A 14,879-nucleotide genomic window follows, 5' to 3' on the forward strand; every position below is an offset into this window, starting at 1 on the left:
CTTGGTAAGTGACCCCTTCATGTATATTTTGGACAATATAGAAGGAAAGGAACTTGTTAGCGTTTGACAATGAGGAGTTATTGATCCACAGATTGAAGAATTCTTTTGTATGTAATTTGTGATCTTGGTCTAGGGTGTTCGTAGATATGAGTTTTATTTCATTTATTAGCTTCATTGATTGGCAAGGCTCAAAGTAAGGGAAGGTGATGTTTTTTGCTTTCCCTCTCCCTCTGCAATGAGCCTTTAGGCTTTTACTATATACTTCTTGTATACTTTTGAGGGCGCTGCTTTTGGTGTCCCCTCTTTTCTTTTTATACTACTTCTTTTTACCTATCAAAAAAAAAAACTTCAACGTTTTTCATATTGGAAAATTTCAAACCTGGTAGTTCAGATTCACATTATTGTTCTTGAATTTTGATGACTAATTGCAAAACATTAATACACCATATAAGCAAACATCATACCAATTTCAAATACACCTATAAGCATCTCTAATCATACACTTTGTAATTATTTTTCAAAGGATTAACCTTTTTTTTCTTGTTTCCCCTTATGCTAGATCTCATTGTATCATTGTTTGCATACCCATACATTCTACAAAAAAGATTTAAGAATATGTTTAGAGGAGGCATAAGCCATCAGGGAAATTATGCCATGGGTTTTGATTGGATAAGGGCAAAACCATGACTTCTAATAGATAACCGGATGAGAGTATGGCAGAAAAGAGAAGGTTAAATTTTTTTTGATAGGAGAGAAGATTAAATTTTTTAAGAGACTAAAACTGCAAGGATAAACAATCCATATGCAAGCAACTCATCAATTGGTAATATAGCTAGTAACCAATGCAAAAAAATCCAAGCAAGTTTGTTTTGTCAAACAAACTATAATATTTAGAGAAGGCAAAGGATTAAATGCATAATAAACAGAATACCTTTTACAGTGCAATTTACACCAGAATCCCCAATCCATGACTTGAATGATAGAGACATGCACAGCCTTTCCTTGAATTTTGATGACAGTAAGCTAAGAGTATTCTTTCTCGCCACAGCAATGGAGTTTCCTTTTACACTCCATTCAACTATGAGACAGATGAAGTTAAACATAAACAATTAGAAGAAGATACAACAATAATTCTACTTTCATTTTTTTGATAAGTAAAGATACAACAATAATTCTACTTTCATACCAAAAGATATATAGAGTAATCATAGCTTATTAAGATCAACAACATCAAAACAGCAATTTTGTACAGGCTAGCTTTCAGATAAAGCTAACTAAATTTGCAATATGAAAATGAAAGTAAATAATTATATCAAGCAATGCTTAGGTAATAGAACAAAGCAGACTTATTACACCCACACCAAACATTAATTAAAGCTCTTCTGGGAGCTTTTCAGGAGGGGGAGCTGGAGTTGTAGGACTGTGTTATGGAGGGTGTTCATTCTATGAATTTAATAGAGGAAAGGGAGGATAGCCTCTTGTGGAGAGGATGGAGAAGGGAGGATTCCAATGGAAGTCTTTTTACAATTCAATGTGCTAAGAAGATATAACTATTTTCCCCTGCAAAAGAGGTATGGAGTTTCCTATGCCACTTTTGAGGGAGGTTTTTTTATCTTTTCCCCTTTTTGAGAACCCATTTAAGCGAAGATTTTAACTATGGAGCAAATAATGAGGAAAAGACCATCTTTAGTGAATAGATGTAATCTTTGCAAAGCTAATGTTGAATCAGCAAATCATATTCTGAATGGCTATGATAAGGTCCAGTAGATGTGAGATATGTTATTTGCTATTTTAGAATTCAATGGTTCCTCCAAAATTACCTATATAAAAAAAAAAAGGTTCCTCCAAAATCAATGGGTTAGAAGGCTCAAGGCATGACTAAGAAGTTAAGGATAGTTGGGGTATCACTCCTTTCCTTCATCTTTTTCGATAAGTACAGAAAGAATGTAATAGTCGGGTGTTCAACAAGGTAGAGGTTTCTAACCAGATATTGAAGGAAAGTTCTATTTGCCTATCGAAACAAAAAGAAAAAAAAAATTACTTAAAGCTCATCTATGGGATGAAAAGGAAAAGGCTTGTGGTAATATGACTTTAGAAAGAGAAGGCTTTAGAGAGGATAAGCTTTTGAAGTAATAAGGATAGGCAAAGGGTTCTATTAGACGAAAAAAAATAAGACAACAAAAGCTTTAAGGGATGAAACGTATCATTTAACTATTTTGGAGGAAACTTCATGGAGACAACTTAAGAGATGGATATAATTACTACACCATTTCAAAGGATCTTCAATTATGCTATTGCCAAATTGTCTAGAACAAGCATACAGAAGCTATTCTCAAAAGCTTCCTTCTCTTCTTAAAACCTAATGGATTTCCACCAAAGCACAATAATCGTTTCACCAAAGAAGGAAGAACTCAAAAGATGCCAAAGAAAACAAGAAGTGCCAAAGCCTCTTAGCTTTCCCGCAATGGATAAGAAGGTAGTAGTTGATTATTCTGCATTTTTACAAATACAACAATAACCTGCCAAAACCACCCTCTTATTTATTTTTATTTTTTTTAAAAGTAAGCCAGAGTTGAATTAAACCAGAGGCAAAAAGTCACACTGCATACAGGGGGTATACAAGATAGCTAGGGCCTCACAAGCCAAAAAAGAAAGCAAAAAGAGCCTCACCGCCCCTCAAGTGGATGCTAACCACTCCAAAAAGCCTATAAGGGAGAGAGACTCCTCTCCAATAGACAATCTAGCCCACCTCCGTAGATTACAAACAAAAGAATTCTTAAGTTTCTGAGCATCTAACACACCCCCTCTAAAGGCTAATCTATTCCTCTCCTTCCAAACCGTCCAAAAAATACACAACGGGATGGATTTCCATATCTTTTTCCTTTTCTTCCCCACAAAAGAGCCCCTCTAGCAAGTTAAGACCTCCTTTACAGTTTCTAGAAAGACCCACTGAACACCTAATAACCCAAGGACAATATCCCATAGAACTCTGACCACTATACAATATATAAGAATGTGATTTACAGTTTCTTCTTCACACCCGCACAAAAAACAACAATTAGGGAGTTGCTATCCTTTTTTTTGGAGCCTGTCAAGAGTAAGCACCTTCCCCCACGTAGCCTCCCAAGCAAAGAACGCCACTTTGGTTGGAACTCTATCCACCCAAATACAACTTGTCGGGAATGCGGTGTCATTGGGGTTGGCCAACAAGTTGTACGCTTCCTTAACTCTAAACTGTCTGTTTCTTCCTCCCTTCCAAAAAACCACCCTCTTATTTAGAGCCAATCGAAGGTTAGGATCCTTTCCTATGCAGCCTCTCATGAGAAAAAAAAAATACAATTTTGAAGGAGACTAGGAGGCCCCCCATTTCCTTTGAGGAATATGGCACCCCTCCATGCATCTTTAAAACACAATAGATAGATTTCACTAAAAAATCCCCACTCTTTACTAGCCTTCCAAACCAACTATCCTTTTTTCCACTACACCTCCTAACACTTGAAGCTTCCAAAATAACTCCTCAATGCCATCCAACATCCAATCTTGGAAATGTTTTAAGAAACACGGATTCCTAAGGAGATACCCTCTACCACCCAAATAGGAGCCACCAAGCCTTCTTAAAAGTTGCAGAAAAGAACAGAGAAACAGAAAGGAGTCCTTTAAGGGAGAATCACCATACCAAACATCTAACTAATACTTGATAACTCTCCCACTACCTACCAAATACCTTGTTCCGAAAAAGCTATGCATCCTCTTCTAATTGCCTTCCACAACCCAACACCCTACCTATCCCTCTAACTTGAGAGCACCATCCTCCCAACTCTTCCCCCACACTTTCCTACTTTGACCCATCTCCAAAGGATTTCCCTCTCTAAAGACAATCTCCATTACCATTTTTCACGTAAGGTTTTATTAAGAATGAGCACTTCAATACCTAGACCCCCAACTTTTTATCTTTGCAAATCACTAACCATTACACTAGATGAGGTTTCTTCTCGAGAGCCCCACCCCCCATAGGAAATTCTTTTGAATTTTTTCCTTAGGGACAACAAAAAAAGACATGATAAAGTGCTAACAGCAAAGTGTATCTTCTAGCGAAGTGATTCTTTAACCCTATAAGAGGTGTTGCCTTTTCTATAGAGCTTTTTTTCAAAAAAAAAAAAACTCTTTTTTACTATGGCAAAATAGTTGAGGACTTGAAAGGAGTTCCCACGAGTAGACCTAAAACAGTGGTAGGAAACTTTACCACCCCACAACCTAACATTGGATCAAACTCCCTCGAACTAGAGACCTCCCCTATTGGAATTAATTCTCTTTTGTTCAAATTAACTTTCATTCTTAAAAAGCCCTCAAACCATTGGAGAACCTACCTCATGTAGGTCAATTGGTCTAAACAAGGTTTGAAAAAAGTCAGGTGTTGTTGTTTTGAGCCCTTCTTCTCTTGTTAGCTTTTTTGAGTGGCTAGGCTCTAAGTAAGGGTAGGGGTTGTTGTTTATTTCCTCCTCCCTTGGTTTCGAGCCTTTGGGCTGCTTTTGTATACTCCTCGTATACTTAGAGGGCACTATTTTGGTGTTTCCTCTTTCCGTTTAATATTATTTTCTTTATCTATTAAAAAAAAAAAAAAAAAGTCAGGTGTCATAAGTAAATAAGAGGTGGAAAATCTTGGTTTGAAAAAAATAAGGTGTCATAAGCAAATAAGAGTTAAAAAAATCTCCACTTCTCCCACCTTGAAGCGAAAATGAAATCTCCCTCCCCTACCCTTCTCAAGAGAATAATAAGGGTTACCATCACCAAAAAGAAGGGGATAGAGAACCCCCTTATATTGCAAACCCCTAGAAAAAGAAGTTAGAAGGTGAATCATTCACCAAAACCAAAAACTTCGTTTTTTTATATAGGCAAATAATAAGCTTTTATGAACAAGAGCCAAAGAGATGACGCACCATAGTACATAGGACAAAATCAAAAACCTCATTGTTGAGATGCAAAACTAAATTCAATCAATTCACCTCTACTTAAACCCCATTTTAAGCAACAGAAAGCTCCAAATTATGTGATCATATGTTTTCCAATGTCTAACTTACACATAACTCCCCCTTTACCATTCCTTAGTTTAAAAATAATAGTCTCATTGACAATAAAAGTTGAATCCAAGATTTCTCTCTTCCATAAAGTATTATGAGAGTCCAACACCACATGCTTTTGAAACCGTATACCATTTAGCCAAAGTATTCCTTCTTCTATGTGCATTTGCCATTTTGTGAAAGAAAGAGGTATTTCTATTGCCCTCCCTCAAACACACCTCTCTAGACTTCTACCTCCAACATGTTTCTTCCATAATAGCCCATTAACAAAATTCAACCCTTGAATCCTCCCTCGCAGCCACCTCCTCAATAGATAACTCCTCCAACCTCTCTTTTGCATCCCAAAAACCCACTCCCGAGAGAGCTTACTCTAGGTTTGAAGATTAACCTAATCACAAATGAGCTTATTTTGGTTGGGAGGGTGGAGAACTTGGAGCAATTAGCCATTGTGTTAGGTTGCAGAGTGGGCGTGCTTCCGACCACCTATTTAGACCTTCCTTTAGGTGTCCCTCATAATTCTTTGGCTGCTTAGGATGGAGTGGAAGAAAGGTTCAGTAAAAGATTGGCAATGTGGAAACGACGATATATTTCGAAAGGAGAGAGGCTTACTCTAATTAGGAACACTTTTTCTAGCTCGTCAATCTACTTTGTGTCTTTGTTCCGACTGTCAAGGATAGTAAGCTTAAGGTTGGAGCAAATTCAATGAGACTTTCTTTGGGGACGAAGGACAATAAAGAGAAAGTCTCATCTAGTGAAATGGGTCACTGTTTGTTCAGATAAGAGGGGAAAGGGGGCCAAGGTATTCGGCGTCTTTCTTTTCTCAATAAGGCCCTATGGTGTAAATAGAATTGGCGCTTTGCAACAAAAAGGGAGGTGTTTTGGAGACAAATTATAAGTGGTAAGCATGGGGAAGTTGAAGGGTTGGTAATCTAAGGAAGTGGGCAAGAGTTATGGTGTTAGGCTATGGAAGGCCATAAGAAATGTGTGGGAGACAGTTAATTGTAGAATTTCCTTCTCAATGTGCAATGAGAGAAGGATAAAGTTTTGGAATGACAAATGGTGTGGCAACGAACCTTTGAGTGTTTTTGTTCCTTCTTTATTTGCCTTAGCTACTTCAAAGGAAGCTTAGGTAGCAGACTTGTGGTCTCACTCTAATGATAAAGGTGCATGGTCTCCAAGATTCTCCAGGCATCTAAATGATTGGGAGATTCAGGATATGGAGCGCTTCTTCGCAAGACTGCTTGGTAAGGGGGTAGATGAGGGAGGAGAAGACAAGGTGTGCTTCAATTGAAAGGCCAATCAAACCCTTTCCTTTGGACCTCACAACCTATATTGTTGAAAGCCTCTTCAAAATAGGGTCCTCGCTCGCATCTCTACCTATCGCAAAAGACTCTTCTTCCCTTGCATCCCTTTGTAACTTCGAATCATTAATTTTTTCCTTGAACAGACCTTTAAAAGAAAGAGGCAAACCTCTCCCACAAAGCCTTAAGAGATGTGAGGCTTGGTTCTCCAAAGAAATGAAAATTGAGCTCCGGATCCTTGGATGTAAGTAGAAGGGTCAAACTTTAAAAGCAACACCAACTAGCTCGAGATGGTCATTTGGCCCACAAGAAAATTTGGGCTTATTTCTTCTGATTGAATTGGTCTTCCTTTTACTAAGGAAGGGTCAACTTGGTCCCCCAAGTTATTTTGATCCAGCCCACGGCTTGGGCTTCTTTCAAACAATTGGGTTTGCTTCCCTTTTAATACAACTTGCTTGCTTACCAAACTAACCCAATTGATTAGAAGGCCCACTAAAATGCAAGGAACAGTCCCTATCCTTTTCACAATTGCTAGCAAATTTGAAATTCGAAAACTAGCTAGCATGGCATGGAATGCAATTATCCTGTCCCAACAACACCCACATGGTTTGAAGCATGGCAACCTTTCAGCCCTTCGGTCTTCTTGCAACCCCTCCTAGCTAACATGACCACCAAAAATAGAACACCCACCCCTTATTCAACTCAACATTACCCGATTAATCATCAACGCCTTCTCCAACGACCATTATCAAAGTTTTTTTTTTTTTTTATAAGTAAAAAAAAAAAAGAAATTGTGGGGGATCACTGCATTTTCCTTAACCTCAACCTTAAGTTGAATCTTCGTCAAATCTACTAGCTTGAAAGTTTGATTGTCGATCTTGATAACCTTTCCCCATCATTCTGCTAAGTGAAATAGATATATCTCATACCACAAATGAAAAGGCAATCCCCTCACCTCAATCCACCCCTTTCGAAACCACCCTGAGATAGTAGCATTCATGTTTGAATTCCATCTATATACCTTAACTTTTATCTTTTCGCTCACCAAAATAAACCTCTTCTCATGTAAATAAATTGCTAGGTCAGTAGACTCTACAAAGAAAATCCCTTGGTTCTCAGAAGTACTAGTGATGCCAATCACCCCTTTCATTCCCACAACTTTGGCAAAAGCCCTGCCTATTGCAATTCTGCTCACACTTGCTATCGCGGGAGAGGGTTTATAGACCACCGCCCTGGCCCACCTTCCCGTAGGTTCATAACCTTGTTTTCTTGACCCTTCCCCAACAACCACGCTAGCAAAACTAAGTTTTATGGGGTTTGAAACTAGCTTAACCTCCTCCATTGCTACTTTGTGAAATCTCTTGTTGCCTACAAAGTGGAAAGGATATAACATCATAGTTGTTAAAGCTTCTCCCACTACAATCCAACCCCAACTCTTATATCCTTTTGGAATGACCACAAAAGTTATTTTTCGGATTGTCATGAAATCGGTAATTCGAAAACATCTACCGTTAAGGTTTACGAACACCTCCAAAAGATGAGTTATGTTCATCCTTTGTATTTATGGTTAAAACCCAATGACTTAATCCGTCTTCAAAGCCTTCTTTAAATGGCCTAACAACCATTCAATCTCTTCTTTCTCAAAATCTCACTAAAAATGAAGCTCCTCGACTATGTTCAAACAAAGACAACCAAGATCCTTTATTCTTGATGAAACGTACTTGAAAGGATTTCCTTTCCACCAAACAAGTCCTGACAATCATCTTCTATCACAATGCTAACATATATTGCACTACAATCATCTATTGCTCTTCATCGCCATCATCTCCTCCTCCCTTGAATAATCCTCATCAAAAGTCATGTTCCAACACCGGAAAAGCAAATTATTAATACCTTCCTTTAGCCACAATTTCTTTAGTTTTTGCCTTTAAGAGATTTTGTTTTTTACTAAAAATTTTACACCCCTTTCTAAAATCTTAGATTCCTCCATCACCCACTCGCCAAACACCCCAATCCTTTCTTTGAAATTTCTTGTATGACATTTTGGAAAAACTTCATATTTTATCACCTACCTTTAGCCACAATTTCTTTGGTCGTTGCCTCTTAAGAGGTTTTTTTCTAAATAGCTTAGTGATTAAAAGCTTCTGATGTTAAACTTTTAGCATCCCTATGCCCCAAGGACAATAACCCTTCACTTTCCTTCCTATCCAAATAGCTTATTTGATCCAAGGCACAAGCCTTTCAAGCTATTACATTCTCAAAGAGCTCTTTGTTCCTACCTCCGAGATCCCCTTTAATACTTTCAATTTAGAGGCTAACACAAAACCAAAAAAAACCACTAACTAGTAACTTTCCCACCTACTTAGCTAAGTCTTTGAATTGTTTCATTTTTATTTTTTATTTTTTGATAGGAAACCACGCATGAATATATATGTAGAAAAATAAGTACAAAAGGAGGATGAGGAATCCTCCCGCCAAAAGTAAAACTAAACAACACGAAAAAATAACAATATACTAGGTCGTCCCATTGGAACTATTGGAACTACACACTGCTAGCCAATCAAGTTATAATACGTTAAGGGGGATGCCCTTAAAACCCGCTGAACAAAAAGCCCAAAAGGACGCAAGGAAATGAATGGAGTCCCAAAGATTCTCTGAATTCCTAACTTTGTCCTCAAATATCCTAGCATTTTTTTCCCGCCACACAACCCAAATTAAAGCTATACACGCGTTTTGCCACAGAACTACCCCTCTCTTGGACTTGCCAAAACCTTTATAATTGATGAACATCATGTCTGAAATGCTTTTCGGAGGTACCCAATCCATCTTGGCTAGCTGAAAAAGTTTGTGTCACAACCCTTGAATTGTTTCATTTTAAGCCACATGTTTTCAAATCTTAAAGAGGACATCCCTCTTTTCCCTTGCCTCCATTTAGTAAAAGAGGGGAATGATTAAACACTAGCCTTAACAACAAGCCTTGCACCATATTAGTAACTTGATCCTCCTAATCTCCCATGGTAAGAAAGAGATCAATTCTTGACATTGAAGATTTATTCAATCATCCACACCCAATGAAAGAACCTCCCACTAGAAGGAGATTTATCAAGGAAAGCCCCTCTATGAAGTCCGAAAAACCTCTAATGGTTGAGGAGATTCTAACACAATTTCTTCTTTCCACAAGGAATTTAACTTCATTAAAGTACAACCAATGCACCATGCAATGTTGGAGCAAGAAATTTATATTAAGGGGGCAATATTTGAATTGAAAATTTTTTAATTAAATAAATATTAATATATTTTCATATTTAAAAAGGCTTGAATATTTTATTATTTAAATGTTAGTTAAAATCATGTAACATGACTAAATGTTATAAACAAGAATTAAGAAAATCTAACTTACCAAATTAAACACATGATTAGATAAAAATTCCAAACATACAAAATATCTATAAAATTAAAGTAAATTTTTTAATATTTAATCAACATAATTGTTCTAAGATAATTAATCTCAAAGAAAAAGTATAAATAAAAGATTAAATCATCTTTTTTTATAAATAAAAAGCAATAATATTGGTGTTTTGCCAAGCTTCTCAAGATCAGCTGACTTACCTAAGCTGGCTGCTTATGTGGTTTGAGGCTGTATCAGGTTTGAGAATTAACTTGGAGAAGAGTGAACTCATTCCAGTAGGGAGGGTAGAGAATATTGATGATCTTGCCTTGGACTTTGGTTGTTGAGTGGGTAGTCTCCCGTCCACTTATCTGGGCCTCCCCTTGGGTGCTCCGTTTAAGACAATATCAGTGTGGGATGGAGTGGAAGAGCGGTTCCGTAAAAGATTGGCCATGTGGAAGAGACAATACTTATCAAAGGGGGGGAGAGCAACTCTAATTCGAAGCACTTTGTCGAATCTCCCTATTTACTTTATGTCCTTACTGAAGTTACCAAGTTCAGTTAGACAAAGACTAGAGTAAATCCAAAGGGACTTTCTTTGGGGTGGTGGCAACTTGGAGCGAAAACCACACTAAGTAAGATGGAAAGTGGTGTGCTTAAGTAAAAAAAAAGGGGGATTGGGGGTCAAATGTCTTTCCATTCTCAATAAGGCTCTCCTTTCCAAATGGAATTGGCGATTCGCAAATGAGAGAGATGCTTTGTGGAATCAAGTGATTAGAAGAGAGTATGGGGAAGATAGAGGGGGTTGGAGTTCACGGGAAGTGAGAGAGGCACACGGTGGGGGCTTTGGAAAGGAATAAGGATGGATTGGGAGTTGGTGGGCACTCAAATCTCTTTTAGAGTTGGAAGTGGGAGGAGGGTGAGCTTTTGGAGGGATAGATGGTGTGGGGATACCCCCTTGTGTGAGTATTTTCCTTCCCTCTTTGCCTTGTCTGCTGAAAAGGAAGCTTGGGTGGCGGATGTTTGGGATCCCTTGGCCGAGGGGGGTTGGAGCCCTTGTTTTTCAAGAGCTCTAAATGATTGGGAGGTGGAGGAGGTGGAAAGATTTTTGGAGCATCTTCATGGAAAGAGAGTGCTTGGAGATGTAGAGGATATGGTGGTTTGGACAGAAACAAAGAGCGGAAAATTTTCGACAAAGTCTCTCTACCTTGCTCTAGAAGCGGACTGCCCTGTTATGTTTCCGTTTAGCTGTATTTGGAATGGGTGGGTACAACCCAAAATCAGTTTCTTTGCGTGGGAGGCAGCATGGGGTAAAGCTTTAACCCTAGACCTTGTTCAGAAAAGAGGATGGTCCTTGGCAAATAGATGTTTTATGTGTCTTGAGAAAGAGGAGACAATAGATCATTTGCTTTTTCATTGTTCAAAAACAAGGGCCTTATGGGAGCTACTCTTTACCTTGTTTGGGGTGTCTTGGGTGTTGCCCTCCTCAGTTAGAGAGACTCTTCTTAGTTGGCATGGTTCTTTTGTGGGAAAAAAGCGCAAGAAGGTGTGGAGAGCTGCTCCTCTGCATATATTTTGGACAGTGTGGAAGACGAGAAATAGATTGGCATTTAAGGATTTTTTTTTTTTTATAGGAAACGACAAAGGAATATATTGATAAAAAGAAGGTACAATTAGAAAGATGAGGAATCCTCCCATCAAAGAGAAACAAGACTACAAGTAAACAAATATAAGAAAATACAAAGAGAGAAAAGCAAACACTCTAGTTACACACCACTAACCAATCAAGTTGTAACACGTTAAGAGGTATCCCCTTAAAAACCTTAGAACAAAAAGCCCAAAAAGAAGCAAGAAAACAAATAGAATCCCAAAGATACTCAGAATTTCTTGCTTTATCCTCAAAAATCCTTGCATTTCTTTCCCGCCACACCACCCACATTAACGCGATGCACGCGTTTTGCCATAAAACAATCCCTCTCTTAGAAGATCCAAAACCATTAAAATTACTAGATAACATGTCAGAGATGCTCCTTGGAGAAACCCAATCCGTCTTTACTAATTGAAATAATCTGTGCCACAACCCCATCGTCAAAGAGCAATGGAGGAAAAGGTGATCTACTGTTTCACCATGCTTCATGCACAACTTACATATGTCGGGACTAAGTGTTTTGTGGGGTCTTCTCAATTGTAGCAAATCATTAGTATTAACCTTCTTGTGAGCCATCAACCAGACAAAGGACTTGACTTTGAAAGGGACTTAAGAATTCCAGACAAACTTGGTAGGGAAAACTGGAGGCGACTCAGAATATTGGGATAAGGCCAAAAAGAAAGATTTGACTGTGAAAAGACCTGAAGGAGATAAGGACCAAGATCTCTTATCTAAAACCGAAGGTGATATGTGTAGACGATCAAGAGACCGCATAAGGCCCTCTAAATCTTCTATCTCAGAATCAGAAAGATTTTGGCGAAAATTGAAATTCCAAGAGAAAGGGCAGGAATAACCAAGAATTGATGAAATAGAAGCATTTTTATCCGTGACTACGCTAAGTAATCTTGGATATTGGACTCCCAAAGGTTGATCCCCCCACCACAAGTCATCCCAGAACCGAATTCTATCCCGGTTACCTACCACAAACCGAGTAAACTTGGAAAAATTGGAAGACTAGTGCAATGACCTTCCAAGGACAACGATGAGACCATCTAACTATGTTGTTGACATCCCAGCCGTTGGAGTGTGATCCATAAATGCTTAAAATAACCTAATGCCACAGAGTTGAACCCTCCCTAGGATATCTCCACAACCACTTCCCTAAAAGAGCGACATTCCTTATAGAAATCTTTCCAAAACCCAATCCCCCTCTCGATTTCGGCTTACACACTATGTCCCAATTAACCAAATGGTCTCTTTTGCCTTCCCCTACGCCTGACCATAAAAAATCTCTTTGCATTCTCTCAATTTTTGGTGCCACTGAGGTGGAAATCTTAAACAAGGAAAGAAAGTAACATGGCATATGGGTGAGACAAGATTGAATGAGGGTTATTCTGCCTTCAAAAGATAAATACGCCTTCTGCCACCCATCTAATCTCCTTGATATCGTCTCAATCACAGGATCCCAAAAGCCACACGGCTTAGGATTCCCTCCCAGAGGAAGACCCAGGTAAAGTATAGGCCACCCAGAAGCCTTGCAGTCAAGCATCTCGGCCAACCTAGAAAGGTGATTCTGCTCAAGATTAATGCCATAGATATTGCTTTTGTCAAAATTAACTTTCAAACCGGAAATATGCCCAAACACTAGCAGGACATTCTTAAGGGTCATCATATCCTCCTCTCGAGTACTGGAAAAGAAAATGGTATCATCTGCAAATTGTAAATGGGATACCCTTATTATGTTCCTACCCACCCTGAAACCCTCCAAGACGTTTCTCTCCTCAGCTTTCAATAACATCCTACTCAATACATCTGCCACTATAGTGAACAAAAAAGGTGATAAAGGATCATCTTGTCTTAAACCTCTAGATGCCTTAACCCACCCTTTTGCATTACCGTTCACAAGGACTGCAAAAGAAACTGAGGACAAGCAACCTTTCATCCATTTCCTCCATCTAGGACTAAACCCTTTCATCTCCAACACATGATCCAAAAAATCCCAACTCACGTGATCATAGGTCTTTTCAAAGTCAATTTTGAATACAACTCCTTCCTCCCCTGATCTTCTTTTCTCATCCACTATCTCATTGGCTATGAGAACTGCATCCAAAATTTGTCTCCCTTGAACGAAGGCTCCTTGAGTAGAATGGATGGTCTCGTGGAGTACCCCTCTTAGACGCCCTGCTAACACTTTGGCTATTATCTTGTAAAGACTAGTGATCAAGCTAATAGATCTAAAGTCTGAGATTCTCCTTGACATGCTTTTTTTGGGTAACAGAACTATAAAGGAAGCGTTGGTGCTTTGATTGATAATTCCGCTCCTATGAAATTTTGCAAACACTTTCACTAGATCCTCCTTTATCACTTCCCAACAATCTTGAAACACTGCAATGGTAAAGTCATCCGGCCCCGAAGCCTTATCCCTGTCCATCTGAAAAATAGCCTTAAAAATCTCTTCTTCAGTAAAGGGGGATTCCCACCTAGACGCACTCTCACCAGAAATAGGGGATCAATCTAAGCCTTCCACTCTCCAAGGTTCTCCAGAAGGACTCGCGCAGAGCTTTTCGAAATACCTTAAAATCTCCTCTTTTATGCTCTCTAAATTATTCAACATTAGGCCATTTTCATTCTCCAACTCCTTGATAAATTTCCTATTTTGCCTGCCATTGGCCACCTTATGAAAAAATTTTGAGTTACAATCCCCTTCTTTAACCCATTTCACCCTAGCTTTTTGTCTCCAATGTATTTCTTCCCTCAAAATCAACTCCTCTAGCTCCCCTTTTCTTAAAGCTGTTTGGACTAAAAGTTCATGGGATAGGCCCCCTTCTTGCTCCAAGGAATCAAAGTTAGCTAAATCAGATAAGATATCTTTTTTCCTTTTACTTAGCTCTCCAAATGAAGCCTTATTCCACTTTTTCAATTTGTCTTTAACGAACTGTAATTTCCTCATGAACTTGTGCCCTTCCCACCCATTTCCTTGAAACTCTCTCCACCATCTTCCAAAACTCTCCTTAAAATTAGGATGTTGCAACCACATATTCTCAAACCTGAACGGCGTTGGTCCCCACTTGAACGGATTGGTTTCCAAGACAATCGGCCAATGATCCGATGTCCATCTTGGCAGTACTCCTTGAAGACTTTGAGGAAATACTTGTTCCCACTCATTTGAGTACAGGAAACAATCTAATCTCTTGCATACTGGATTCTCTTGCATGTTTGACCAAGTAAATGATGCACTCCTTAAAGGTAAATCTATCAATTCGCAATCTCTTATGAAATCATCAAAATCCTTCATGCTTGGGGTTAATCTAGAACCACCCAATTTTTCTGAACTTCTCCTTATGACATTAAAGTCGCCGCCCACACACCAACGCGGATAAGCAAGCCCAACAATGTCTGAAAGCTCCACCCAAAAATCTTTCCTGAGAGTTGAGTTGTTTGGGCCATAAACTGCAGATAACCAC

General features: G+C 38.7%; 1 protein-coding gene across 2 annotated transcripts in view; it reads right to left on the minus strand.

Annotated features, from left to right (window-relative positions):
* The window catches only part of LOC117915748 (nuclear pore complex protein NUP214), a 43,587-nt gene that overhangs the window by 22,815 nt on the left and 5,893 nt on the right, over window positions 1–14,879 (minus strand). The window contains exon 4 of one of the 2 annotated variants that reach the window (XM_034831428.1): window positions 932–1,078. In XM_034831428.1, the coding sequence (XP_034687319.1) occupies window positions 932–1,078 (147 nt within the window). Of the gene's footprint in view, window positions 1–931; window positions 1,079–14,879 lie in introns of those variants that run through there. The other variant, XM_034831429.1, reaches the window with a different exon arrangement.

Source organism: Vitis riparia, chromosome 6 (assembly GCF_004353265.1).
Source record: "Vitis riparia cultivar Riparia Gloire de Montpellier isolate 1030 chromosome 6, EGFV_Vit.rip_1.0, whole genome shotgun sequence".
Lineage (NCBI taxonomy): Eukaryota > Viridiplantae > Streptophyta > Magnoliopsida > Vitales > Vitaceae > Vitis > Vitis riparia.